Source organism: Takifugu flavidus, chromosome 17 (assembly GCF_003711565.1).
Source record: "Takifugu flavidus isolate HTHZ2018 chromosome 17, ASM371156v2, whole genome shotgun sequence".
In the NCBI taxonomy this organism is placed as follows: domain Eukaryota; kingdom Metazoa; phylum Chordata; class Actinopteri; order Tetraodontiformes; family Tetraodontidae; genus Takifugu; species Takifugu flavidus.
This window is the reverse complement of record NC_079536.1, coordinates 8,108,546-8,135,884: the sequence shown is the minus strand read 5'-3', so window position 1 is coordinate 8,135,884 and position 27,339 is coordinate 8,108,546. Positions and strand designations below refer to the sequence as shown.

Sequence of the window (27,339 nt, the reverse complement as noted above, 5' to 3'; positions counted from 1 at the left end):
TCACTGGAATTTCTTGGTTTCTTTCAGTTATTTTTCTATTGTGTCCTTCCCACCATTCAACACTTATCTGTGTCTGGCTGAATGAACAACTCAATTCAGAGGCATTGCTATGCAGAGTGCAGAGTGAAAAGCAGGATGGGGAAAGGCAGGAGGTGGTTCAGGAGGAAGATGAGAGAAAAGCTGTGTATGCTCCACACCTCACAAGTGTGAATATTCAACCATTTAATTCCCTCTCGTCCACATACAAATCATTAACCATCAAGAGCATTTGTGTGAGTGAAAGAGAGTTTATGTGTGTTGATTTTCAAGTGGCCCAAACAACTTAAGAGCTTCAACACTGACATTTTATTTAATCCGAAACTGAAGTCATTTGAGGATCAATGCTCAAAAAGGACACCTTCAATCTTTCTGTGTGTCTGTTGTATTTCCAACAGATTGAGTACCAAAGTACTCATTCTAATAGCAAAGTGAGGACATTTTTAGGAGTCAAATGACTGTTTGAGGGTTAAGATGTGGTTTTAAGGTTGAGGTTGGAATTGGGTTTAGATCAGGGTTAGGTGGTTAGCTGGAAGGGTCAGGGTCAGAGTAAAAAGCAGGGGAAGGCATTACATCTTCAAAATTCCCCACAAAGATAGAAATACGAATGTGTGTCTGTTTAAGTTGCTTTAGCTTGTTTTTGCTGTGGCAGTACTTGGAAATCTGGACCAACAAAGCTGCTGCCAATTTGGAAAAACAATTGAATCAGTTGAGAGCAGCTGTTCAGCCTCAACCACCATGTAAAGAGGATACATATGCATTTGAATTGTACATAAACACACACAGGCTGCTCTTTCAGAGGTGCTCCCTCATTTTTGGCTCTCAGGTATTAACTGTGTTTTTTCTCTTTTGACCACGTTTCCTCTCAGAAAACATGGTTCTCTGAAAAAAGCGGATCCTCTTTTCTGGAGTTCAGTTGTTGTAGCTCTCAACTCTTTTGAGACCAGTCCAGGATCAGTGTATGTGCACGTCTGTTCCTAACAGAGGCAAGGGAAATCAGTGCAGGCCCGGTCTGGTCTTTTGTGTTTTTATCGGCAAGTGTGCAGGACAAAACAGAAGGGCCAAAGAGAAATTTGTATTTTCAGCGAGGCCCTGCGGGAACTCGTGTTTATCTATGCATGTGCCAAAGAAAACGGGGCAAATTGTTGGCTCACTTTTTAGAGATGATCTTTTAAAAAATACACCACTGTAGTAATCTGCGGGTAGACTTCAGAAGGTTAGAAACTCATTTGAAAGTTGTAGTTCTCTCCTCTGAAGGATGTGATGTTATGACACTCTCGCGGGGGATCGACAGGCGTCAATTGTTGACTTCATCTGTGAGGGGAGCAATTATGAAGACAAACGGCACTCAGGACGTCGTCGGTGCGGATGATGAGCTCACACACCTGCGCGATGATCACACGATTTGATTAGCATATTCATACATTGTGTATGTCATGCGGATGGATGCTCGCCCTGCTGTACAGTGCGCCTTTAAAGTCTGCTTTTATCATTAAATGAATTCAGTGGTATCATTCTTTAACTTAAATGTATCCCCAAAAGTTATAAATATTAAATCAAATCAGTACAAAAATCAAGTTTCTATTAATCTGGCACATTTGTGCGTGATTCAGGTCCTGAGCTTCCAACTCCAAAAACGGCATCTTGGAGAAAGACTTTTCTCATCTCCTACTGCTAAGCACTCCATGACACTTGCAGAGAGAATTAAAATTCTCGACTACACAGTCAATCAAGCCTCCCTCCAGGGGTGGAGACCACAAGCAAGTTCTGCTGCGGGCAGAAGCTAAATAATTCTTGAGCTGGGTCGAGAGCTCCAAAAAGGGAAGATTGAGCAATCTGACCTACGCCATCCCTGGTTGCGTCGCCGCCGCTTTTTTTTTAAACGTTCTAACTCATTTGCCTTTTCAGTTTAACTTTCTCAGTTTTCCCTATTATTAATAATTGATCTAAATCAGATGTTAATACATTACCATTGCTCACTTTTTCTATGTTAGAGTTGCTATTCATCTTATGTTTTCTAGATGTCTCCTATCAGGCACCATAATCCACTTCAATCATCTAATCCATTTGTTGAAAATATATTCATCTCCTTAGTTTTGTCAAGGTACACTTGGGCAATATGGTTAAACAGTTATTAACCATGTTCATCATTCATGATATAAGTGAGCATATCAGCTTACCTTATTAATATGGTGGTTCAGTCATGTGGTTTCTAAAAATGGAGAGTTCATATATATTTTTCTCCTCTGAACTTGTGTCATGTAAAATAATATGATCACGTGTCTGCTCATCACTGTTCTTGTGCAGCAGAGGTGCCTCAATAACCCAAGCATCATATTAGCTTTGCAGTGTGCTTCAGAGTTGCCTTGAGATTTATTATTTCAATAACTGGTCCTGTAGTAGGAAGGCAACCACTTTCTTTGCATATGCTGTCGGCTAAAAATCAGGAACACTTTGGGGACTGTTGGTGTATTGTGCTCTTTAAAGTTATAGTGGGATTTAAGCTATTAAGCAGTCCTTTTGCCTGGTTCTCGTGCAAAATATTCCACTGGGACTAATTCTATTTTGTAAAATATACTCCTTAGTCGGGGTCAAAGGTGGAGAACTTACGATACAATGTGCACAAAATACAAAGCTGGTTGGGTCCGACACTGTGTGGTTGAGGTTAGTTTGATGGAGATGAAGACATGAAGGCAGAACTTAGATGATTTTGCATTGAATTAATAAAATGAAGTGTGGAAATGTGTGTAAAGTAGAACTTAGAGCTACAATATAAGCAAAGGTTTCAGTGCTGCATCTAATGTTCCCGATTGTGACAGTCCCATTAAAGTTTCACAGCAGTCTGTCACTGACCCACTGAGAAATGTCATCTCCATTCATTTGAATCCATCATCACTGTTATTTGCTGTCAGCGAGTTTTAATTTCCGTGGAACCGTTATCTGGACAGATTGATGTGACTTAAAAGAGTCAGCAGCGAACGCTCTGAAGCCGCTGCAGCTGATACCAAATCAAAGTTGAAGACATTTCTTTTTCTTTAAATCAGTCGGGTTTTTCAAGAGCTTTCTGTTTGACTGCACGCAACACATTCTTCTGTGGTATTTAAATTGAAATATTCTGACCATGGATATATTGATGCATTCACAAAAGCTGATGTGGAATGCTTATTTGGATGATGCTATTCAGTTAGTTAAGGTGATAATAAAACCCATGTGGAATTTAATTTTAAGCCTCCTAGAGATCTCACATTATTACCAAACCAGTGCTTCTGCCTTTGAATGTAAAGAATTCTCTTTTATTCCGTTGCCGATCCACCTCATCAGCTGGCACTGTTTGCTATTTACTGTGTGGGAGATTTGGTTTCTCTCTATTAGAAACAACAATAAAGCAAATATACTTCTTTCTCTAGAGAGATTAGAGAAGTAAACATTGCATACGTGTCTGGTTTTAAGAGGGGGATGATTCTTTGAGTCTCGTATGCTGATTACTTGAAGGACAGCAATGTTTCTATGAAGTCTCACTGGGGTGGAACCACTAATGCTGTCGTCTTGGTGATGGAACGGGAGCAGGAAGAGTTGGAAACCATCCGAAGCTTTTTAAACGTCTGAGGCTTGTCGTGACAACGCGCTGCAGTTGCTGGCTCGGCGGTAAAGCCATCTTTATAGCTGTAACATTAGTGGAATGTTTCCGTTTCGAGAGCAGGACGCCATCTCCTACACATTTGAGACGTTCCAAGGACTTCTAAAGTTCTTTGCTTGTCCCGTATTCTTCACAGACAGCACAATCCGCTGCCCATGATGAATAGCAACCACTTAACTGGATCTGCACCAAAACGAAATAAATAAAAAATGAAATAAATGAAAAGCTCTTCCTAGAGCTGAATGCATCTTTGAATTATATCTGCAAGGGAACAATTCCAAAGAAGTGGAGTTTAGCCAGTTATTGTCTGATGCATAATTAGAGCCTTTTTACTGGTTAACCAAGGTGGTTACATTGTTTACAACTAGGTGGAGCCCAAAATGTGTCACGGACCATATGAGAACCCAAATGCGACACGAGTTTGGCTGAACACTGCTTTATTGTCAGACACAGACAACAGACAGGATTCACCGGGGAGTGAGCAGAACAGGATAGTCGGGGACAGGCAAGGTCGAGATCGGGCAGAAGGCAGACAGAGATTACCGGGGAGCAGGCAAAACAGAATTGTCAGGAACAGGCAAGGTCGGAACCGGGCAGGCAGGCAAACAGGAATATGCTGGAAAGTCATCAGGAATAACGATCTGGCAGGAAGCAGGTGTGCCTCCAGGGATTAAGAAAGGGGCTCATTAGTGTCCAGATACACAACAGGTGTGCGGGGCGAAGTGACTCACAGGCATGATTGCCCGCAGCTGTTACAGAATGCAACAATAATTAAGCGTGAACAGAGCTTCTTTTCAGAATATCTGCTCTTCAGCTCTCTAGTCATGACTAATTCTTGCTCTTTGCATATAACAGCATTACCTTGAGATAAAGTGACTCTTTATTTTTTTTTATCCCTGAACAGAAAGGGACTCAAGCCCCACCATGGATGCACCCTTCAACACACTTCTACATAACCCTACAATAATTACTTTAGTACCTTTATCTTATCCAAGCATGGCTGAAGAACAGCTAAATATTTGAGGCATCTGAAAACAAAGAATCCTCTTTCGCTGCCTTTAGTAATATTTAAAAAGGATTTCTTCAGTTTTGTAACTTTGGACCTGCATCTTTAAACACTTTAAATGATTTTTGAGCATTGTTTTAGTTCTACTCGCTACATTCTGCTGCATTAATTTGCACTTAGTGTTCAGGTCCTCCTCTTAATATAAACCCTTTGAAAAAAACTGTCTGCCAGATGAATAAATGTAAAATTAGGACTGTGAAGGCCGATTCCATTCTGGAAGAAGAAAAACAAATCACTCAAGTCTTGAGAGTCAACACCGAGCTTTTACATCTTAATTATGCTCAGATCTGATTATTAAATATGTTATAACGATATATAAAATATGCTGTCCATGTAGCTGGGGTAGCACAAAAACATAGCATGCGCCATCAATTAAAGTGCCTCTATTTTCAGGAGATAAATGCAACAAACTAAAACATTTTATTACAAACACAAGTATTAAATGTTAAGATCTGGTAGGAAATGATTCCAATTTAATTAGTGTCTGAAGTGTTGAGCTTGAGGGCTTCACCAAACTCTGAGTCAGGCCTCAAATTCAAGTAGATTTAGGACCCCAGACTCCTGAGAGCACCATTCTGGGAGGTTTAACACTTCCATTAAGACCAATTCTCAAGTTGCACAATCTGTTTTTAACAAAGTGATTTTTTACTCTCACTAAAAACTCCACATGGACCATTAAAAGACAATCAGTTGACGATGGTGTTTGAAATTAACATGCAGAAACCCCAGTGCTTCTGGAGAAGATGGAGCATTTCTGGGTACATCAGGTAGCTGCAACTATGTGTAAATCCAAACAAGTAAGATGGCTTTTAATTTATCCACACATAGTTTCTCTGTTTCATTGGGTTTTCATCCCAATGATCTCATTTCTGAGCTGTTTGGTGTCAAGATAACTGTTGAAACCTATATTTGGTAGGCATGTTTTAAAAAACCTTTTCATTATTGTTTTAGTATGCCCACCAACAGTGAGTCGGAACTAAACCAGTAAATAATGGAATATTTAATATAACATCTACTGTTTGAAAAGCATTCTTCATTTGATTCATGTATTATGGTGACAATTGTCCTTTCACTGTCATTTCAAGCATAACAGAGAAGCGAGTACGCTAGCTTGCCAAATCGCGCCCTAAATGCTAACAACAACATGAACGTCATGAGCCATGTGCAGCTCAGATGATGGCAGCTGCTGTCCTAAAAAGCCAATGTTGATTAAGAATACAACAAGAACAAGACAACTTCTTTACATTTTACATTGTTAAATATGCATTAAAGTCAAATCTGTTTCAGCAACAATGAAGCTAATCTGATGTGAATTACAACTCAAATAGCACCATGTGCTTTGGTGGCACAGTTATTTGATTCCTCGCTCCTGTCACATTCAATTTATACAATAAAAATGTAAATGCACTACACTGGTGGATTATAAATGTGTTATAAGTATGCTGTCTCAATAATTAATCTACGTTTTGTAAATGTGACGATTTGCTAATCAATAGAAACACCTTACACAATTAATTTTTGAACAGGAATTTATTCATTTATTTCCATATCAACAGGGTGAAAATTGCCTCCTGGAAATATAACAGAGTTAAGGAAATAATTCTGCACACAGAAATGACAACAAACCACCATCAGACACTGTTTCACCTCCTTTAAAGACAGTTCACTTTCATTCTCCACTGGACTGCTGCTCCAGGAGAACAATCCAACCTGTCCTGGTCTGATTCCAAAAACATTTTGCTCTTCTGTTGCCTCCTGCTGTTCCTCCACACTGATAACCTAATTGTTGTCACAGTCAAGGCAGGACTTTCCGTTGGAAAGCTGCACCAGTGCTAGCTCCGCTTTAATATTTATGCCTGATCGGCCGCGCTGACTTCTGCAGTATTGGGTTGGTGAAAAATGTCTTAATGACTCATTAATGTACTGCTGAGAAATCAAACTGACTTTGATAAATTGCTGCAATGATGAAAATACCACCAGCTATAATTGACCACCACATTTAAACAGCTGTCAATACTTGAAGTAATCTGTTAAAAAAACAAACATCAAGCTGTTTCTATTAATATTTGCAATTATATGCAACGTTATTGACCTCTTACCTAGCTTTTAAGTGGACATTAACTGTTACTGTAATACCTTATTTAGGAAAATGCCTTCATCGGTGACTCACAGAAGCATCCTAATTTTACCCCAGGGGAGATAAAACTTTGAATGTCTTCTGGTCTTAGGGGAATGTGCCAGAACACCACAGGACTGCCAGGGTACCCTTGAGCAAGGTGCCGAACCCACAAATGCTTATATAGGGCCCTGCAATGACTGCAGGGCCCTATATAAGCATTAATAAAGCGGTTGAAAAGATGAAAGGTAAATTGCTGACGTACAGATATGACAGTTTTCTGTAATTCCCTGAGGCTCTTAATTAACCCTCAGTTTGGGTTTGGATGCAAAGAAACCCCCAAAATAATCAAATTATTATCTGGCATTCCATGGCCCATATCTGGAGTGTTTCTGCACATAATAAAGGCCCAGTAGAAAAGAATTTACACATGTTATTGATGAGTTGCAGTTGTCTGAATGTCTGCACCTTCTATTCCCGCTCCTGCAGGTCACTTTGAAACCCTCCTCTTGTGTTCTTAAGATGCCAAAAACTTAGTTTAGGCCAAAACTCCCAGGTGAACAAACGTGAATAAAGGGTGTTGATGCTAGGGGGGAAAAGGCTTTACCTTAGCCTGTTGCAAGCTAGAAGGTTCTGTACCCTCACACCCAAGAGGAGAGGAATTACACTGAACCTTCACCATGTTCAGGGTAGCAACTGAGCCTATAACAGAGGGAACAGTTTAACACTCTTACCCCCATCATAATGATCAATAGTTGCAATTGATCCAGCATTAATAACAAACAGAGAACGGGGAAACAAATGGCTCCAGGTTTGCTTCAGGGCATTAAAGATTATCGTTGGGATATGCCCAAACTTCAAATTATTAGGTCTATATTTATTTACATCAGCAGTGTTTTGAACTACACTCGGATACATTAGATAAATGTGTATCCCATTCATACCAATACAAAACACAAGTAAAAAGGTGGCTATGGTTAGGGAAAGATCCAACCATGAAGGTGTTTGTAGCAGCAGAAACATTAGAAGAAATGAATTAGGATTAATGGCAGTAAAGAACCTGACTAAATAATAATCTGAAAATAATTATGATGTATATCACAGTGAAACAAGCAGTTAATTTCTTTTAAACTAAGAAACATCCATAAGAAGCCTTATGTGCACTATAGGAGAGAATAATCATAATCCTAGTTAGGCCTAAATGCCAGTTTAAAACACATTACATTATTATACATTATGAAAAAAAGAAAAGTTTTACTCCCTATATTCACCTCTGTCAAGAATTACGAATATTCTAATAAAATAAAAAATTCACATGAAAGACACATGGTTTTGGTCACTCACCCAGATGTTGCCATCCTGGTGATATGGTTTCCAGTTTCTTCCAGTGTCGCTGTAGAGGAGACGATACCGGGTGGTCCAGTCAGAACTGCTGTAGCGACCTTGCGTCGCAATAGCGACCACCTGCTTTCGAGAGCCCAGGTCCACCTGGAGCCACTGGTAATGGTCACTGTCCAGAGGTGACCATCCACCAGCGCCTACAAAAGAAAGAATGATCGTTTCAGATCTAGTTGATTTGTCCACCTTTCCATAGAATGACCAACAGCTAATTAGTATTAGTACCACGTTTCTTAATGAAAAGGACTGGGGAGTTGGGCTTCCTTCAGCTTCACAATAATGATATGCACACTAGAGTTTAACATCCTGTAATGGTTCACTGTCCAACTTTAAAAGGGATGGCTTGAGTGCACCTGACATTTCAAGTTGACTTCCTTTATTATATTGGCATTCAACACCAAGTACAGGATGACATTTTACAAATGCTGTCCTCTACATTACTATTGGGACAGATTCCAAATGGCCCAATCATGCTACTAATGACTCAAAGTATTCAGTAGATTTTTAACTGATGTTTGTTGTTTATGCTACTTTCTCCTGTAATTCCTTATCAATTCGACTAATAATGAAAATTCTGGCATCAGATCCTATCCGTGATGATACTATTCACATCTAGTATGAATAAAAGTGTGCCAGTGGCATAGTGGCATTCTTGGATACTTGAGGAGGAGGTATTTCCGGAGACACAAATATTATAGAAGTGAACGTGTTTCTAAGCAAATCTGCAAATTTGTCAAAAGGAAGGGCTGAAATTCGTTGAATGGTGGTTTCTCAGTTTTCTACAATTGATTGTGAGTTATGAGGGCTCCTGTTCTCTGTCACTATGTCTCACTGGGGCTGAAATGAGGAAATAGCTAAGTTAAAGGCAATTACTGATGAAAATTAATACTTCCAGGCATTATTACAGAGATGCATATGCTGTGTGCAGCACCACTTCACACAAAACATCTTTAGTGATGCAAAACGGAAATTGAACAAGATGAGGAAGAGGAGACAGAGCTGAAGAGGGACAGGACAATAAAAGGGTGACAAAAGGATTTAATGACCAAAAATATTGAAAATTAAGTATAAGATGCAATAACATCTCTAAGGACTTATATTTCTAGTTGGTATCATTAGTCCAAAACAAGCGGTACCGGATCATCTATAAAGTGGTATATTAAATTACTTCTTTAAAGTTTAACCGAACCAGGTCGATGTGACAAGTGGAATTTAAAGAAAATTGCCTCTGGTACGTGCATGAATGTGACACACAATCGAGCAACTTGGAAACATATTGATCTGATTGTTTCTAATGACCTTTGGGGCAAGTGTGGTCACGATACATTGTGTGGCAGCTTGTTGATGCAGAAAAAAAAAAAAAAAGCTTTCCTGTGTCTCTAAAGACTGTCCCCACAACCCCACAAGTGACCAAGCCAGGCTTCACAGGTTAAATGATACAAAACAGCAAGACAGAAGGTGGAGGACAAGATCCCACTGGCCTGATTTCATCCGCCATCACAATGAAGGTGATGAAAACACTCTGTACAGTAGCAGAGAAGAAAACGCAGAAAAACACACTGCACATGCACGAAACACTTTGACAAATAGCGGCGCTGCCAACAGCCGGGCCTGTGACAGCATGTGAAATAATTATTGGGATGAGTGGGCAGTGGATGGACTGCGAACCGGCCGTGTTATGGCCGTCTGCTTTGTTTCACTGTGATGGATTTCTTTCCAACGGACAAAGATGCAGATAAGAAAGTTACTGCTGAAACTGCAGGAGAGATTTAAGATGATGGCATCAGAGAGGACTCAAAACATGGGGACAGAGTGAGAATGACTGTGGCACCAGAGAGCGAAGGGAGGGGACCAAGTGTAGTAGAGATGATAGTCGTATGATACAATACAGGCTGAGGCAGTTTGGGATGTATCCCACCACGACAAACCCCTATATCTTATCCAATTACAGAGCCATTACACTCCAACCCTGGCCCTGACAGATAACCAGAACCATATCAGTGGAAACGTCAATACCTCAAAAACCCAGCCTTGCAAAGCCATTCCCTTGGGGAGGGGGAAAGAAAACACTATCAAAAGGAGGATAAGGTGAGGAAGGGTGAGGGAGGTTGGGGAGGAGCAGCGATTTTGATAAGTAAACCAGCAGTACAAAATAAAGATTAAGAAAGCAAGCCGAGCAGACAATGACCAAGGCAGCGTGACACAGGATCAGGGCACAGAGGTGTTGGCCAAAAATGAGTGGGGGGCTTGCAAGAGGAGAGACGCAAAATGGAAATGAGGGAGGATAAAGAGAGATAGATTAAGGGAGGAGATGTGGGAGTGACGAGAGGGGATTTTATGGCTCTGATGTGAAGGAGGCCAGAGATGAGATAGCTTGGGGAACAAAAAATCAGGCAGAAAAGAAGCAATGTCGTTATGGTAAAGATGATGAAAGATGAGTCCAAGTGTGAGGAAGAAGTTGGGGGAAGGGGTGTTCCATGCAGAGGGGTGGAGAGGAGTGAGCAACCGGGGACATGATGTGAGCACATTTAAGACAGGAGTGGGAAGCAATAGAGGTTTCATCCACATATGGCAAAAAAGAGTGGTGTTATTTATGGGATGAGTCAGTTGATGGTGGTGTAGCAGAGGGAAATGTGATGATGAGCTTTTTGTTTACGATTGAGCTTCACAAATGTGCGACATGTTTAGGCAATATGCCATCAAGTAATATTTATTTGTGGTGAGCCCAATCAGGATGCACCATTAATCACCATTAATCAAACAGCCATCAACGTGTTGTGAGGCCCCATCCCAACAAGAGGCATTGTCCCTCCTGGACAGGTGTCCAGATCAACCCATATGGGGCAAACATATAGACAATCAACCAAATGTGGGGATGCCACTTGGCTTATCCCCTAAATGCATGTCTTGAACGGAGGGAAGAAATCCATGCAAACACGGAGAGCATGCTGACTCCACACGGGAAAGCCCCTGGCCCCAAGAGGATAGGAATAATTGACGGAATTGCCAATAAAATCACAAAAACACGACTATGGTGCACCCTGATACAGTAAGAAAGACAATTTTACACACTTTTCTTGCTCAAACCAATGCAATGGACTATTAGCTGGACATTCTACTCAACTCAAATTTCAATAAACTTGATGTCAAAACACAAGTTACCGATCAGTGGGATTGTAGTACAGCTGGGTACTGAATCAACCTCGGGATCTGATTTCTTCCTTTATAATATCATGATGGCTTTTGATATCAAGTTTGAAATGCACTGTACAAAACATGCACATGATTTGAGATGCCGAAACACTGACCGATGCACCGCTGCACCGCTGAAATGAACACAGGTCTTGAAAAATCAAAACTGTCACTTTGTACATGACTTAAAGGGGTGAATAAAAGGACAAAGAGATGAAGAGATGTAGGAGAAGACAGCCAGTGCGCGAGGCACATTGGGTAGGTGAGGTTCGGAGAAGTAACGGATGGGATTCAGACAGATGTGTGCTGTCGATTGAAAGGTTCACAGAGACTAAAAAGTTCAAAAGATCATGAATGTTATTGTAAGTATGGGGAAAAGACAGAATAGAGAAAAAAAGAAGAAACCTGTGGGTTCCAGAGTTTAATGTGATAGGTGACAGAAGGAACAAGGGACAAAAATAAAAGGAATGGTGTAAAACGATAGGAAACAGCTGCTATAAACTGGAAAGAAAGAGAAAGGGGTCAAAAAGGAACAGATGAGAGGGGAAAAGGGAGGAGGGGGCAGCTTCAAAGAGCTGAAGAGGGGATAAAGAGTGGGGGAAAAGAACAGGGCTGCAGTTAAAGGTGAGAGCCGAAGGGAAAAAGGAGGAGAAACAGAGAGGATGACAGACTAAGGTGGAGGAGGAGGAGGAAGAGTGTCGTGATGCGGAACGCACGATGTGAGAGCGAGAGTGAGCAACCAGGAGCAAAGGGGGAGACAGAATGGGAGGGGGAGTGTCGAGGGAATGTCACTGTTCCCTCACCTGTCACATGCACAGATGTTTGGGGAGGCGAAGGGGAAGATTGGAGGATTGGGGCCAGAACAGGGGAACAGGAAGAAGGTCAAAGAGACCACCTCTGAGGGAGAGGTGAGAGGAAACATACATGCAGAAAGACCATGGCGGATAGACCCCAGGATAAAGGATGGAAAATAGGAACCATCCAAGAGACGAATGGGGCAAAAGCCATATTTTCTCAACCCAAGCTGATAAAAGCCTGAAAGACACATTCTAACTCCATTCTCTGCCTCCCTCCCAGTGTTTCATCCTGTCATCTGTAACAATATTAAACAATCAAGTCTAATTATGCTGAAATACGGCAGATGGTCAGATTTAATTTTAAAGTATTTGCCTCATATTTAGTGAGTACAAATAATCGATGTTTTCAGATGCCTCCCAACAACAACAACAACAACTTTCTTCTTCTCCTTAGAATTGTTTCCTACTTTCTACAGTCACAGGCAATACAGGCATACAACATTGAGTGCATCAGCTTGTTGACAATCTGAAACATCAACATTCTGAAACTAGCTTGTTGTAACCGATATCCGTTCAACATGGCTGGTGTTTCTCCAAGCCTGCAAAACCGGGTTTGAGTTATCTACGATGCTTCAGATAACCCTGAATTGTAGCAGCAGTAGCACAGAGGGAATGGTTCTGATAATGGCACCGACGATGACCACAATATTCCTGCGCACATTTTATCAGCCGTGTCGCTGGAATAGTTGTATGGAATCAGTATCTGTAAGGCTGCAGAGTGAACTATGTGAAAGCTGGATACTGCAACAATGAATATACTTTAAATGACGTGAAATCATTGGGCTTACTCAGAAAAGGGAGGAAAACATAATAAAGCAGAAAAGAAATATACAGCAAACCTTTTCTGGGAGCCAGTGCTAAAAAGGCAGTTTTTGAAACTTACAGTTAATGCACTCTGCAAGTCCTTTGTCCTCCCTTCCAACTTTGTACGCCCAAATTGTGGAAAATTTGAGAAACCCTCGTTCATCATTAGACCCAATCATAAGGAAAGATTTGAAAGCCTCCTTTGTGCGCTCGGAGTCAGTTCTTAGCTGCCTCAGCAATTCTGGCTGCCCGTCTGTTCAGCCCGTAGGGCCAGTTTCCGTCTGCTGTTTTATCTACAGACACCAATGAGAGTTCACTTAAGTGGACGAGATCCAGGACAGCCCATCAAATCAGAGAAGAACACAGGGGTGTTTAATATTCAGCGTAATGTTTTATTGTGCAAAATACTGGAAGAATTGCTGGTTGTAATTAACAATGAGCTGTAGAAGACAACTGTAGAGAACTGTGACATAAATCATCATTTTCATGCTAAATTTTTGTCAGATGAGTTTGAGGATCTCAGTTCAATGTTGACTTAATTTCCTCTCTGTCTGAGGAAATGCAAATGAGCATGAGGGCCAGGTTCCCTCGTGCTTACTTACATACTACAAGTAACACATGCCAAAATGCATGTTGTGCACATTCAGAGGACTGTCGTGTACAGCGCAGGTGATTGCAGGCTGCTGTCAGATCAGATCTTTAATAACTTAGAACTGTCAGAATTTGACAAAGAGGATGATATGCAAATGTATTAAAACAAACATCATATAAATGATGTACTTCATAACACACTGATCTCGGTGTTCCCCTGTGAATATGTTGATGTGCTAACAGCGAGGATGTCTCATCCTTTAGAGCTCAGCAAGGGAATTAAAAAAACAGCTTTGAATTAACCGTTTGACTTGCCAAACATACAGAAAGAAAAGCAAAATGAAAGAGAATCAGGTGCAATCTGCAGACAAAGCCTCACAGAGCAAGTGAGCAACAAAAAGTGCCAAAGTACAAAAAAGAGATAAATATTTATAAAAGACTGGAGGGAAGATGGCTTCTGAGGCCGGCGACCCTGTGCGGTTTTGAGATGAGTGACAAGCAGCTGCTGACAGGCACGACGCAGGAACAAAAGGCTGAGTTCTGAACCAAAGCACCTAAAAAGAAAACTGCTCTTCTGTCTCGCTGCTGATGTGGGAGTATGAGTGGGTGCGCGATACAAAATTTGTTTCTAATTTGTGCGGGTTGCAACACTGTCCTCCGTCTGACTTTGAATCCAGCGGCCGAGAAAAACGCCGTGTTTATCAAAGTCACCACGTTTTGGTACAAAACCACAAAAATGTATCACATCTTAATTAAAATGACAAAAAAAAGGGAGCAGCGTGAAAACAGCTGTCTAACCCTCTGCTGGCACTTCATCTTTCTGTCATAGAGCAAAGGGAGTGAATGAAGACAAAGTAATTTAATTAGGAGTGGATGGCCATTATCGATGGATGACTGCAGAGGCCGGAGACATCAAACAACTTTGCCAAACGACAGAGAGTGAAAAGTAACATGACAGAGAATGGTGAGAGATTCGTGCAGCAGAAAGAAGCATTTTGGTTATGTTGTACTGAGTCTGGCGTGTTTATATGGGAAAAAAAACTCAAAGGGCTGTGGGGGGTGCTGAGATGTATGTGAGAAAAGCAAAAATAGATAATGAGGTCTGGGAAGAAAGAGAGGGGACAGGCTGGCAAAATGGAGTGTGGAATTGAGAATGTGAGTGAAGAATTGGAAGGTGTGGGTTGGTAAAATGAGATGGAGAGGGAGGAATGGGAGAGAGGACAGAAAGAAGAGCTAAGGAGAAATCCACTAGGATATAAGGACAAATATTTGTGATAGACATCAACATTATCATGAAAAACTACAGTATATCGACAGGGTTCAACAAGTTAGCCACGTACTCAATCTTTGTCATTTTATGCATAAAAAGCAACATTTACACACAAACATGTTTTTTTAATGATGGATGGTGAAAAGGTTCATCCTACTCCTGCCTTTTGGTTTTTCCACCTGACCCCACCTGCCAATGCTGCCCATCACCTGAGCCCACGGTTGCATCTCATCATAATTCAGCCCTGGTTTCCTCCCTCCCAGGCAGAATAGGCATCAGATCTGACCTCACCGAATGCTTCTCTTCTGAGTCTCAATCTAAGTTTCATTGTGGAGGACTGCTTCCTCATTGGCTTTGGCCCCCTCATCTCCTCCCTTCATTGGTTTCCTCACACCAGCCTCCTTAGCAAAAGCTCTGTGTCCACGTATTAATGAAATGGATACCTGAATCCACAGCTTTCAATAAATACCACACTAATTTTCACTTCTCGTCACATTGTGCATCAGAATCCTAAATTTAGCTATTGAGTTTCTGCCTCTGCTTCCTCTCACCTCTTTGCAGCTGCTTAACCCTTTCGTGCATAGTGGTCACAACAGAGGGGAGCTTCTCATGAGCTGTTCTTTGTGTGTGTGGCAGAATTGTCAAATTGCCATTTGATGGCCAGTAAAAGTCTATATATCATGCATGAAAGAGTTAAACATCACATTCTACCGGCATCACAAAAAAGTTTTAAAAGAGGGCAGTTTTACAGTTTTGACATTTTGAAGCTAAATGGCTCATTAAGATGTGGTGCCGTTTAGAAGAGCTTTGTCAGACTAGACATACCTTCAGTTTAAAGTTTAGGAAATATGGCCTACCTAAGAGGAAACTTAGATGAGGCCTTGACATGAAAGGGCTTAAGGGTTTAGAATTGGATTTTCATGTTCTTCAGTCCAACAAGCCAAATGCACGTGCATCTCTGTCACAGCCTGGTGCAGATGCTAAATAACAGGAACAGCTGATCAGATCTGTCAAGTCTAATTTCAGTCATGATCATGAAGACTGCTGCAGCCTAGTGCTGGCGTTTATGTCATATGTTGCTGTGCCACACCTGAATCTTGAATCACCTGACTCTATATCCTCGCGGATCATTGTGAGGATCTATTTACTCGTTCTTCTCTCATCTGTTCCCTATTGTCATGTTAGGATCTTATAAAAACATGCAAGGTGAGACAGTGATGGGATAAGAATGATGATAACAGGGTCAGGATCTCATTATGAGATTTACAGTGTTTTCAGAGCCAGTAATGGCACGTTACACAGTACACACAGACAATGGCAACACTTTCCAATATGGGACAGATAAATCATCTCTGGTATTCCATTTTATTTGTATTCTTGGCAGGTTTTAGGTCACCAAGGAACAGTTTGATCAAAATTTTTTTGAAAGGTAAACAATGTAACTAGAGCCACCGTAAAAAGCACAAGAGTGCTGTTAACTAATGCACTTGGAGACCTTTCTTCAGGTTCTCCGGCAGCAGGGGAGGAAAAAAAGAGCAGTTCAGCTTTCTGAACCTAGGAAATGGTTGGATTTCATTCCCAGAGTTCATGACTCTAAATTGGACATTTGGTCATTTTTCAGACGTCTGCAGGAGCCACTCTGTTGCTGACACAAACACTTTCACACTCTTGAAGACGCAAAATAAGATCAGCCGGCTAAACTCACAAATGTAAGAGAAAATAATGTCCCTTGGTGGATCATCCATTTCATTTGAGTCATTATTGTTATGTGACTTTAAAAGCGAAAACAATTTAATCAGAATCTTTTTTATTAAAGGCAATTTTCAGAACCTTTTTAAAAATGGAACAAATGAGTTTAGATCAGCTCTTTCCTCTTTAATTTGTGTTTTCATGCACACATACCTTCCTGGAGAAACATTCTGTGTGTGAATGTATGTGTGTGTCTGTGTGTCTGTGTGTGTGTGTGTGTGTGTGTGGTGTGTGTGTGTGTGTGCGTGTACTTGAGAGAGAGAGAGAGAGAGAGAGAGAGAGAGAGAGAGGAGGGGGGTATTAACAGGCAGATTGATTCTGGTGACTCGCTGGCACACAGCAGACAGCTGCCTACCGCAAAATCATTACAGCATCATTTCACCTCCCTCTTTTGTGTCGACACACATGCACGCACACATACAGATAAACATATAGAACCACGCACGCATTTCTAAAACTCTAATAGCTGTCAGCATTCAAGACACCAGCTTAATATGAGTGGTGTTTTACATTGATTTTGTGCCTCCCATGTTCTTCAGCACGGAGAGATTGGAGAAGATTGGCTTTTCATCCCAGACTCATTCCACTGACAGCACATTTGGCTGCCAAAAGTAGTCGCTAAGAGGGACTCCTCCTTATGTTATGCCATGACTGTGCAGGCCTGGGGTTATAATCGTTTTGTTAAGTGGTTACGCATGAGTCTGAGCTGCCTTAGCTCAGTTTTCTTTGTTTTCCGTAAATAAATGTGTGATCGTGAGCGGCGGTCCTGTTTTTGTGACAACGGTTATTACATGTGTTGACTTTGTTCAGCGTGAATGTGAAAATATGTCACATCCACGCTCAAACAATGCTTCCACGCTCAGTGACAATATGCTAATCAGTTCAACACATGTTTATTTTTGCTCATGTGCTGTCAATGATCAGCATATTATTCCCCTGTGAGCACGTCATCATCAGAACACAGTATCGGCGTCAAAAACACATTGCTATTACATGTGTTGCTTCTTAATTATAATGTTCCATTAGCTTTTCTTTATGTTCTGGCTCAGCCCATCAGAAGGTGAGCTGTCATATTTATGTTAGTGAACACGGGTCAGCAGCAGAAACTCGTCTGCCGCGGGGAGGAGGAATAATTTCCAGCTTTGCCTCTTGCAGCTTTGTTAACCTGACCTAAAATATAACAGAAACTTGTTATACAGACTGAGGATTGAAAGCATTTCCTTTGCCTTGTTGGGTTTATGCCACAACATATAATGCTGGAAGGACTGAAAATGCATATAATTTCCATGCCTGACCACTAAATTGTGCACGTGCCCAGATACTATGCAGAAAGGTTTGGTCATGTTTCAGAACCCTACAGAGCCATGCTGGGTATCCAGGCTAGTGCCACTTATAACCAATGCTAGCGTGGTATGACTGTCGCCATGTAAGAAGGTTCTGTACCCTCTGGATATTCACATAACACTTATAAAAAAGGAATTTTTGTCTCTATGTGTCTACAACGGGACAACTGACGGACATTTAAACATGTTAGTTGAATGATTTCCTAGCTTTCCATATCCGACTAAGACAGCTGATTATTCCTCCAGCATGAAGACAACTTAACATTAACCCTACCAGACAAACAAACTGTTGTGACAAATGCTGCTCTGCTGCCTGGCTGCAGTTGTTCATTATGTGATGGCATAGTAACCTATGCCATGGATCGATAAATGGAGTGGAGGCTGAATTGGTCTACTGAAAAGATGCATAGCGCCGCCTAGTGCTGAGGAGGGTAACATCTTCCCATCAGTTATTCTAAGTTTCTCCATTGCATGCAACCTGGGAGATGTTCCTAATTCCAACACAAGTCTAATTTTAAGCATAGCTGGAGTAAACTGTAACACACTACATGGAAACATAATGAGTGACAAAACAGAAATTATTGTTTTTTTGCGTTTAGCTTGAATGCTCTTTAATGAAATTCAGGCTAAAGCAAAGTTTTAATGATTATACTGGTCAAGTCTGATGTCTAGCGACCACAACAAATTATTTATTACAATAGAAGAATTATCATTGCCATAAATTTAACTTGTCGGGTGGCTGATTTGCTTTTCTCATGCATGCTTGGTCCATAAAACTAGTCTTTGATAATAAAATAAATAAAGGTCAGAAAAGATGACTTATTTAATCTTTATGCATGTGCATGATTAGCGAGACTCCTCTATTATCTCAGTAGTTGGTCTTTTTTTCGCTTCGTCTCCCATCTTGTTTCCATGTTGGTGTGTGTCATCACTTAACAGTCGTGTCATCGCGACATTAAGAATTCCATTGGAATGATTAAACACAGCAGATTACCGGGCGAGCGCTCGGCTCTGTTGTCTCAGCCGCATAATGCGATGATATTAGATGTTAAAGTATGAAATATTAATTCTATAAACACAGACGGCTATAATTGTCTGGCCGTATCTCTTTCTACGGTGGAGTGATGTGGAAATGAGCTCCAGTCTGAGTCACGGAGATAATGACTGGAGCTCGAGGAGGGAGAAATGGGAGGGATAAAGAGTGGAAATAGAGAGGAATGGAATGGAGGAGATGGAAGGGGTCAACATGTAGTCTTAAATATAAAATATAGAGGCTTTGCAAGGGTTACATGAATAAATAAGAATAAAAACTGCCCTAACACAAATGACATGCCATCACTCAAATGGCTCCACAATGAAATCATGCAAAATATCAGCGTAAAGTGTGGATGACCATTTCCAGGTGTCCACACTTGTGTCCTGAAGTCTTCACCACAGATTCCTTTCTTTCCTTTTCATTCTTGCTTTAGAATTATTGTCCGTTTCTAATATGGATCCACTGTGATGGCAGATTAAACGTGAATAAGCCTCAAGATCTGAACTGAACTGCAGCGTTGTTACACTTGATTAGCAGCAACGTATGTGATGAAGAGTCCTACCTCCTCTCCTGTTGAGTTTGGCGTATCCGGGTGCATAGCCATTGGAGAAGACGGATGAACTGGTGAAATCCGTGTGGGGCAAAGAGGAGGCCAGACCCTCATCACACTTCTCTGCAGAGAGAGGGACACAGAGGGAGAGGGAGAGAGATGGGAAATAAAACAAGTTTTAACTTTTCCACAGAGGAAATTTATGCTGCATTAATATCTGATAATATATATGAACCCTAACAAGAGATCTGGCCTTGGTCAACATTTTGACTCGTTTGTTAAAGTAATTCATTTTCAAAGAGCACTTCAGGGAACCCTAGTACATTTGGATGGTCTGCTACTGCTGCATGTTTTAAACATACCCTCTGCAAAGCTGCACAATTAATGGGCAAATTGTGTCTAAGTCTTTGGCCCAAATTGAAAAAGCTGCAATTATTTCACAAGGGTGAAAAAAAAAAATAAAGCATACTAATGAGGTGTTGCAGAGATGCCTGGGGCTACGAATCTCACTCCTCACATATAACAAAATGTGTTGGTTTGATACAAACTTAAGCACTTTACAGTTCTTTAATCAGTTGAAATGACTTTTGAGGAAAATAATAACAATTTGTGGCTCAGATGGCATAAATATGTCATCAAGGATACTGAAATAAATCTGCACATCCAGTCTGCTTTAACTCAGTGCTGAGCTGATGACCATTTTGGATTGACTATTCGTGTTATGGCTTTTACTCCATTCAGTCAATAAAATGACTTTTAATTGGCTTGTGTTTCTTTTATTTGCTGCCTTAATGATTTTATGTTGAGCAGCTTGACTTTCTTTATTACAAAGATGTGAAATCAAATTTACCTTTAATTCTCATAGTGTCATATTTTTTAGCCAGTACAACTTCATTTCATTCACAAGTATCAACTAACTAAATCCAACTAAATCTCTTAATGTTCAAAAAATATGTGGCAGATTTACTGAAAATTGCATTACCGCAATTTGACCCCTTCTGAAAGGCCAAATCCTGTGGAAATGAGTGTAATTCCTAGTTTTATCTGGTATTCTTTATGCCCACTGGTTGGGAGGGCTGCAAACAGACACACAGACACACAAACGCAAACACACACACACACACACACACCACACACACACACACACACACACACACACACACACACACAGAGGAATTGATTGTGGTTTTTCATTCTTTCTCCTGCTCAAACACAAACACAGTCAACTTTCAGAAAAAGGAAAAATGGGAATTTCTGTCAGTCCACAGGAAAGTTTGCTCAAGATGGAATCATATGAGATCTATATTTCCTCACTTCCCACATCTCTTCTGGTCTTCCTTATCAACACACACTTTGTGGAGATATGAGGTGCTCCACCAGACTCCACTTCTAACCTAACTGAATCAAGAACTTTTCAAATGTAATTTTAATGTATGAATTCAGCTTGTTTATTGATCACGTAACCATTTTTGATCCCTCCATTTATAAATGACCAGATTCTATCAGGTTTGGCTTCATCACATTACAAGCACGTTTTCCTGCTGTGAGAGTCACCATGTCATACAATGCAGAGTTCTCTCAGTAGGTTTCTCACATAAACACACACAAGAGAGAGAGAGAGAGAGAGAGAGAGAGAGAGAGAGAGAGAGAGATTTGATTTTTGTTTTTTCAAAAACTCAATTTAATTTGTCATTACAAAAAACAAGAACATGATCCAAACAAACAGAGAACATCATTCATATGAGGAGGCCTCCAAAGACCAGCTCCTCCTCCTCCAGGCATAGTTCATCTTTTGGGCACCATGTGCTCTTAAACTCCTCAATATTGGCCTAGTCGGCGCTCTCGAACCAAGACCGAACCTTTAGCAGCAGTCTTTTGAGGCGGTACAGTTCCTGGTCAGTGAAAGAGGCCTGGCCAAAGCTCCCAGTCTTCATAAAGTACTTGGTGGACTCCTGAAAAAGCTGGAGGTCTGGAAAGTAGTCCTCCACCTGTACACACCTCATCCCCTTCATGGTCCTGAGGAAAGACCTAATCTTGGAAAGAGAGTGTCCACTGTGCATCTCCACCTGTATGTTATCATTATCAGTAAAGGTTTCCTGTATGTCCGATGAACTGTTGCTCTCCTGTATGTCCAACAAGGAGCTTTTTGTACTTTGTGTGTCCATTGGGGTGCTTTGTATGTCCTGTGTGCTGTGTGTGTCCTGTGGGCAGCAGCAGGGACTCAGCAGCCGAGAGGAAAAACACCACCACCGTGCTGTTCATCCTGGAAGCGGACTTCACGCTTCCGTGACGCACAATCTATGCCAGAACACAGAGAGTTTGACGGCGTGTCTGTGGGTGAGTTTCTCCAACCCGGAGAATCCCGGCGCCGCCGCCATGACCGGCATGGCGACCGCGGCCACCAAACAATTCCAAAAATGACAGTGAGGAAACAATCAAACAGTGCTCCCCAATATGTTTAAACACCACCCAGTGTGACAATAAAGATCAGAATTTAGAAAATGTTTGGAAAAAACACTTTCACAATCACCATGCTCAGAGAGAGAGAGAGGAGTAAAGAACTATATGTAGTAAAGAACTATAGGGAAGTAAAGGAAAGCTCATACATGAAAGAAATTGCTTGAAAAGACTATTTCTGCAGTCAGTTGCCTTTTTATAAGAGCATTGCACAGGTCAAAAGTCTCGGGTGAAGAAAGGCTTCTTGCATCTGTAATCAGAAAGCTGCATTTACCCAGCCATTATCACAAAAGAACCTCTAAAGCTCGTTTAATAAGCTGTAATTTTAATAATATCAGCCTCTCCCAAGGCAGTGTTGCCTTTGCTTTGATGTGATCACCAAACAACAGAATTTAAAAGTATGCCTGTCAGTGAGGAGGTACATATGCATTAAATGTACCGAGCAGCATCCAGCTGAAATAAAAGATCTGTAAATCTAGATGAAAGCTCAATTCAGATGGCATCCTTCACAGTTTATGTCCTCTACGTGTTGCTGCACCACTGTATTTCAGCGTGTTGACAGCGGAAGTGTTTTTGAGAGGAAGAGGTCATCTAGGACATTAAAACAAGGAGCAGAGCTTTGAAGCTCTCTGAAAATCTCACTGTTATATTCTGAGCTTCATTCAGAGCTCCCGGTGTGTCCATTTCCTCTCCCCTTCTGCCATGCTAACCTTTTGGAGAGTTTCTATGCACCTTTGTTGCACTGGCAGACCTCCTGGGAAGACTCTGTGGGTGGCTCTCCTTCCAGTTTCCTCTGAAAAACCTCCACATCCATGTCTCTGGGAATGAGACCTCTCATCTTCCAGTCTGGCTGAATGGTTTGGGGGGGTTCCAAAAAGCCTTCCAGCTCAAAGGACTAGTCTGAAGTATTAACGTGTGTGGAATCTCCATTGGGTTTTGGTTCAGTACTCTGTCCACAAACTACTGGTAACCTGATATTCATCACCTCCTGTCCACACTCCTGCCCCCCACCACCACCCAACCAACATAGTTTTTACATATTTATGTATTTATTTCTATTCTTCATATCAGAGGTGTTGCAAAAACTGTCCCTGATCCTGTCCACACTTTGAGGTTATAACCAATGACTGAGATGCACATTCAAACACATCACTCCTCAACAACACCAATCTAGGCAGATGTTGACATCCCATGTGTTCCATATTTTAATGCTATGTACAGTGTAGTGTCTCATATAACAATACAATGAGCAAAGAAGATGAGCCATTGTGAAATGATAGCATAATCTCCACTGCTGAAAAAGCAGCATTTATGAATGCAGGCCACAATGTCTTACCCTCAGGACTCAAGTGTGAGATCCAAGCTCCTGATATTTGCTCATGTCTCAAGTGCAAAGTAGGGATCTGTATGTTTAGGTACTTCAGGGTGAGCAAATGACTACAAAATCCAAAAGCAAATGTCAGCAGATTCCCCAGAGAGCAAGAGGCAGATAATTTTACGCATGATGGTTTGATAATAGAGAGGCAGCTATGGCTTTCAGAGACATTTGTGAGATTCAAGATTTAAAAAAAACAACAACAATGGTTTACTGATATTTCTCACCAGATAAATAACACTGATGTGATAGGAAATGCAATGAAATTGTGACTTAGAATATATGGATGTTGAAATAAAGTTAAAATCCACATTTGATGTTGTAATAAAATGAATAATATTTGTAATAATAAAGAATGGCCATCCACACCTGTTAATGACCCAAATGCTTATCTGGCATCACCACAGAGCCTCGCTGTCAGTCAGTGCCAAATATATGGAGCTGTGTTTTTCTGTCAAGACACAAAAAGGTCCATTTTGTACCCAAGGAGTGGCCACATTAACTCTTGGCAGCGGCTGTTGGGCTAACTAAAGGGCAACAAAAGGGCAAAACACGGGCGTTTATTTGTTCAGGCACAAAAATAATGAGAAAGTCAGGTCCCATTCCCTTTAACAAAGTGTCATAGAGAAAAACCAGCCTGATCACATTTCTGTTCATTATGAGCTGCCTAGTCACTGACCTACCTCATGCTTAAAACTTTAATTACTGCCGTTGTCATGGAAATAATCTTCCGCAACAATGGACAAGAATATGCATCCATGGATTTTCTTCTAATGTGCTGTAATGTAGAAGTGATGGACACATTACAGTTTATTTAATTGCATTATCAGCTCAAGATAGGGGAATTCCTCCATGACTCACAATGTAGTTCATCTCCTGTACGTCTGCAGCCATCCATCAGTCTTCAGTAGGAGACATTTTTTCCTGTAGGATATTATTACTCATTGACCCGATTCTGACCTGAATCTGTAAATACAGCACCATCATTTTCAGATATTTTCCCCTTCTTAAAGGAGGTTTTTAATTGTTCTTCTCCCATCTTTGCAACATTTCTATCACCATTAAGTGCACAGCCAGCCGTGGTGTGTCAGATTTTATCGCTCAACTAACAAATAGAAATCGACCTTCTTTTCACTGGGTCACCAGGAATGTATGAAACCTGGTCAGCTCTGCTAATCAACAGCCACCAACATCCGGTTGTAGACTTGTACACCTGGATGCACTGACAGTAGCTCCCTGGAGGGCTTCACAAAGAGCTATATGACACGTAGGAGCAGATGTACTACAGCACTAACAGACACTACAGATGGTGATGCATTCATCTTTTGCTAGCGTTTCCTGTCTTACACACCCCCGATTTTGAGGCAAATGTATGTTTGACATGCGATCGTCATGCACAATTTCCCAGAACAAAATGGTAGAAACATGGACTTGCTCTATCGAAGGTCATTTCTGAACTATTTGGTTTTCAATCCAACAGATTTTTTGTTGTCATATTTACACTTTAGCTAATCTTTTCTTTGATTTCAACCATTGTGCCCATCACATTTCAGGATTCTGTACCCAGGTCTCATTGTCCCTTGATCGTGTTTTATAAAATTGTGTTTTCTTTTCAGATGTATCTGTGTGTATTTACTACCGACTCCATATGTTGTAGTGTTTTGAAAATTTGTATTTTCAAAAACTCAAGTTTTGTTCTTAAACATGGTGTTGATATGTTGATCCTTGTCCTTGTAGCTACAGGTCTACTGACATCAAGTCAAAGTGAAAGTGTACTGCATAACAACGTTTGTAAAAGTGTTATTTCATATTCACCTCCATCTGTAACTATAACAGCAAGCAAACCAATACATAACTGTGAAAAACAAATCCAGGCCATTAATGGCTACTTGAACCTAGTGCTAAAATGAGTAAATTGCTTATTTTCACAACACATTTGTGAATCACATCTAATACCAGGCAGGTTTTTGAGCACAGACCAATGGTTAGTTTCTCTCGTTTCTAAAGTTGAAATTCAGGTCTTAACGCTGAAATATCGGAAAAATGTAGTCAGAAATTCAGGGCATAAACAATGCAGAAGTCTGCCGAGGGCTAGCTAAATATCCTGAGTCCAATCCGCAACATACTATTTTTTAATTTTTAGTGTGGTTTTTGGTGAAGCCCAGTTTGTGTCTAAAATTAATTAGAGTCAAAAACTCACATTGAATTTTTTTTTTCTGTTAGAAAAAGCTAATGCTGCTTTTTAGAGTTAATAAATAATATTTTTTATTTGCTGCCCTAAAATTCAAGGAAATCTTGTGAATTTTTTTAGCCAGGGTGTGTCAAGTTTGCTCAGTGTCCTATATCAGAGTTGATATAAAGTCCTGTTTAGACAGAAGGGGATCCTACAGCTCTGTAGTGTGAAATACGATTTGCTGTAGAGTGAATAACAATCACCCAGACCACAGGGTGGCATCTCATTCCTTTTCCTCTCACATAATTCACCAGTGGGAATTAAAATGACCATTTATGACAAGGCGCCAAACCCTCAAACTGAGAAATTAGCTTTTATTTTTATCATTCTTTCCATTTCTTCTTGAGAAACACACTCCTATGGCTCTTCCCCTTATTGTCTTAGAGATTTTCCAAGCTTATATGCAGGATTTCTGTGCTTTTATGTTAGCAGGTGCAGTTTCAAATGTCATTTCCTGTTTTCCTCTTTCCAATCTTTACCATCCTGCAGTCCTACTGGCTTTTCCAGCACCCTCCAATCCCCCCACCCCCCATCCCCTTGGGCCAGCTTCTTCTCCAATCAAATTTTTTCCCAGGACAGGTTTATTCAGTCCTTGCGCATTTTTTGTCAACAAAAGTGGCGCCCTGTGACAGTGTGCATCTAATGAGCTGTTTTAGTTCACGTATGCATGTAAAGAATGCCTTCTGGCCAGCCAAGACCGCCCCTTTCCCCACTATCTACATACAACTCTGTTTTTAATACAAGACAAGCAGCAAAAACAAAAACTATTTTCAAAGTTCAGACAGACAAAATGTCAACAGCATCTTCAGAGCTAGTGGAAAAACAAGGAAACATTAACTCAATTTGAGGCATATTTCTGCAGTCTGTACACTGAAAAACACATTTGGCAGAACGGAACCATTACTGTCAACAATCGATGTTCAAAACTTGTCATTTGAACCAACTTGTGGAGAAAACAAACCTTTCAGAGAACACTCTGCTCCAGTGTGGCTACATTAGAATTTCAGAGTTTTCCACCACTTCCAACGTGTCCAACGATGTAACAGTGTGACTTCTTCGGTTTAGTATGAAGATAGAGTGGACGTCCCAATGAACCCTGGGGGGGAGGCTGCTGTATGTAGCTTCATCCATTATTTACCTCAGTAATTAAAGAGCTCCTCACAATGAGAGATTTCCTGTTGGTTTATAATGGACAGTGGCAGGATGACCTCCCCAGGTCTATTTTGTGATGCAGTTTGTTAACCTAACGTACCTGACCAACTCCTAAAATGTGATAAGTGGAAGCCAGCCAGAGCTGCACAAACATGTAGTGATGAAATCTGCTGGGCTCTCAGAGCAGTTGGAAGATTCTGAACTGTCAAAAGGTTGAAATGTTCTCTGGATACCAAATGTGGAGCTTGGTAGCCACAGGCGTCAGCCACTATAACGGATGTGAACTGCTTTTTCTCTTATATGGGCAGTTTAAAAAAAAAAAAAAGCGGCTATGAACGAAGACTCCAGAGGGATATTTCTCTTTAGTGATTACATCTTGTCAGCGAGTTGTTCACTAAGTTTGGCATTGGGCATTACAGGCTGAGCTTTAAATTGATTGTGCAATAAAACACAAACACAAAAAAAGGTTTTGGTCAT

General features: G+C 40.9%; 1 protein-coding gene across 1 annotated transcript in view; it reads right to left on the bottom strand.

The window, feature by feature from the left end:
- The window catches only part of cntnap2a (contactin associated protein 2a), a 211,770-nt gene that overhangs the window by 107,755 nt on the left and 76,676 nt on the right, over positions 1 to 27,339 (bottom strand). The window contains exons 2-3 of the mRNA XM_057013033.1: positions 19,658 to 19,768; positions 8,200 to 8,393 (exon numbers count right to left, since the gene is read on the bottom strand). Of these exons, the coding sequence (XP_056869013.1) occupies positions 8,200 to 8,393; positions 19,658 to 19,768 (305 nt within the window). The remainder of the gene's footprint in view (positions 1 to 8,199; positions 8,394 to 19,657; positions 19,769 to 27,339) is intronic.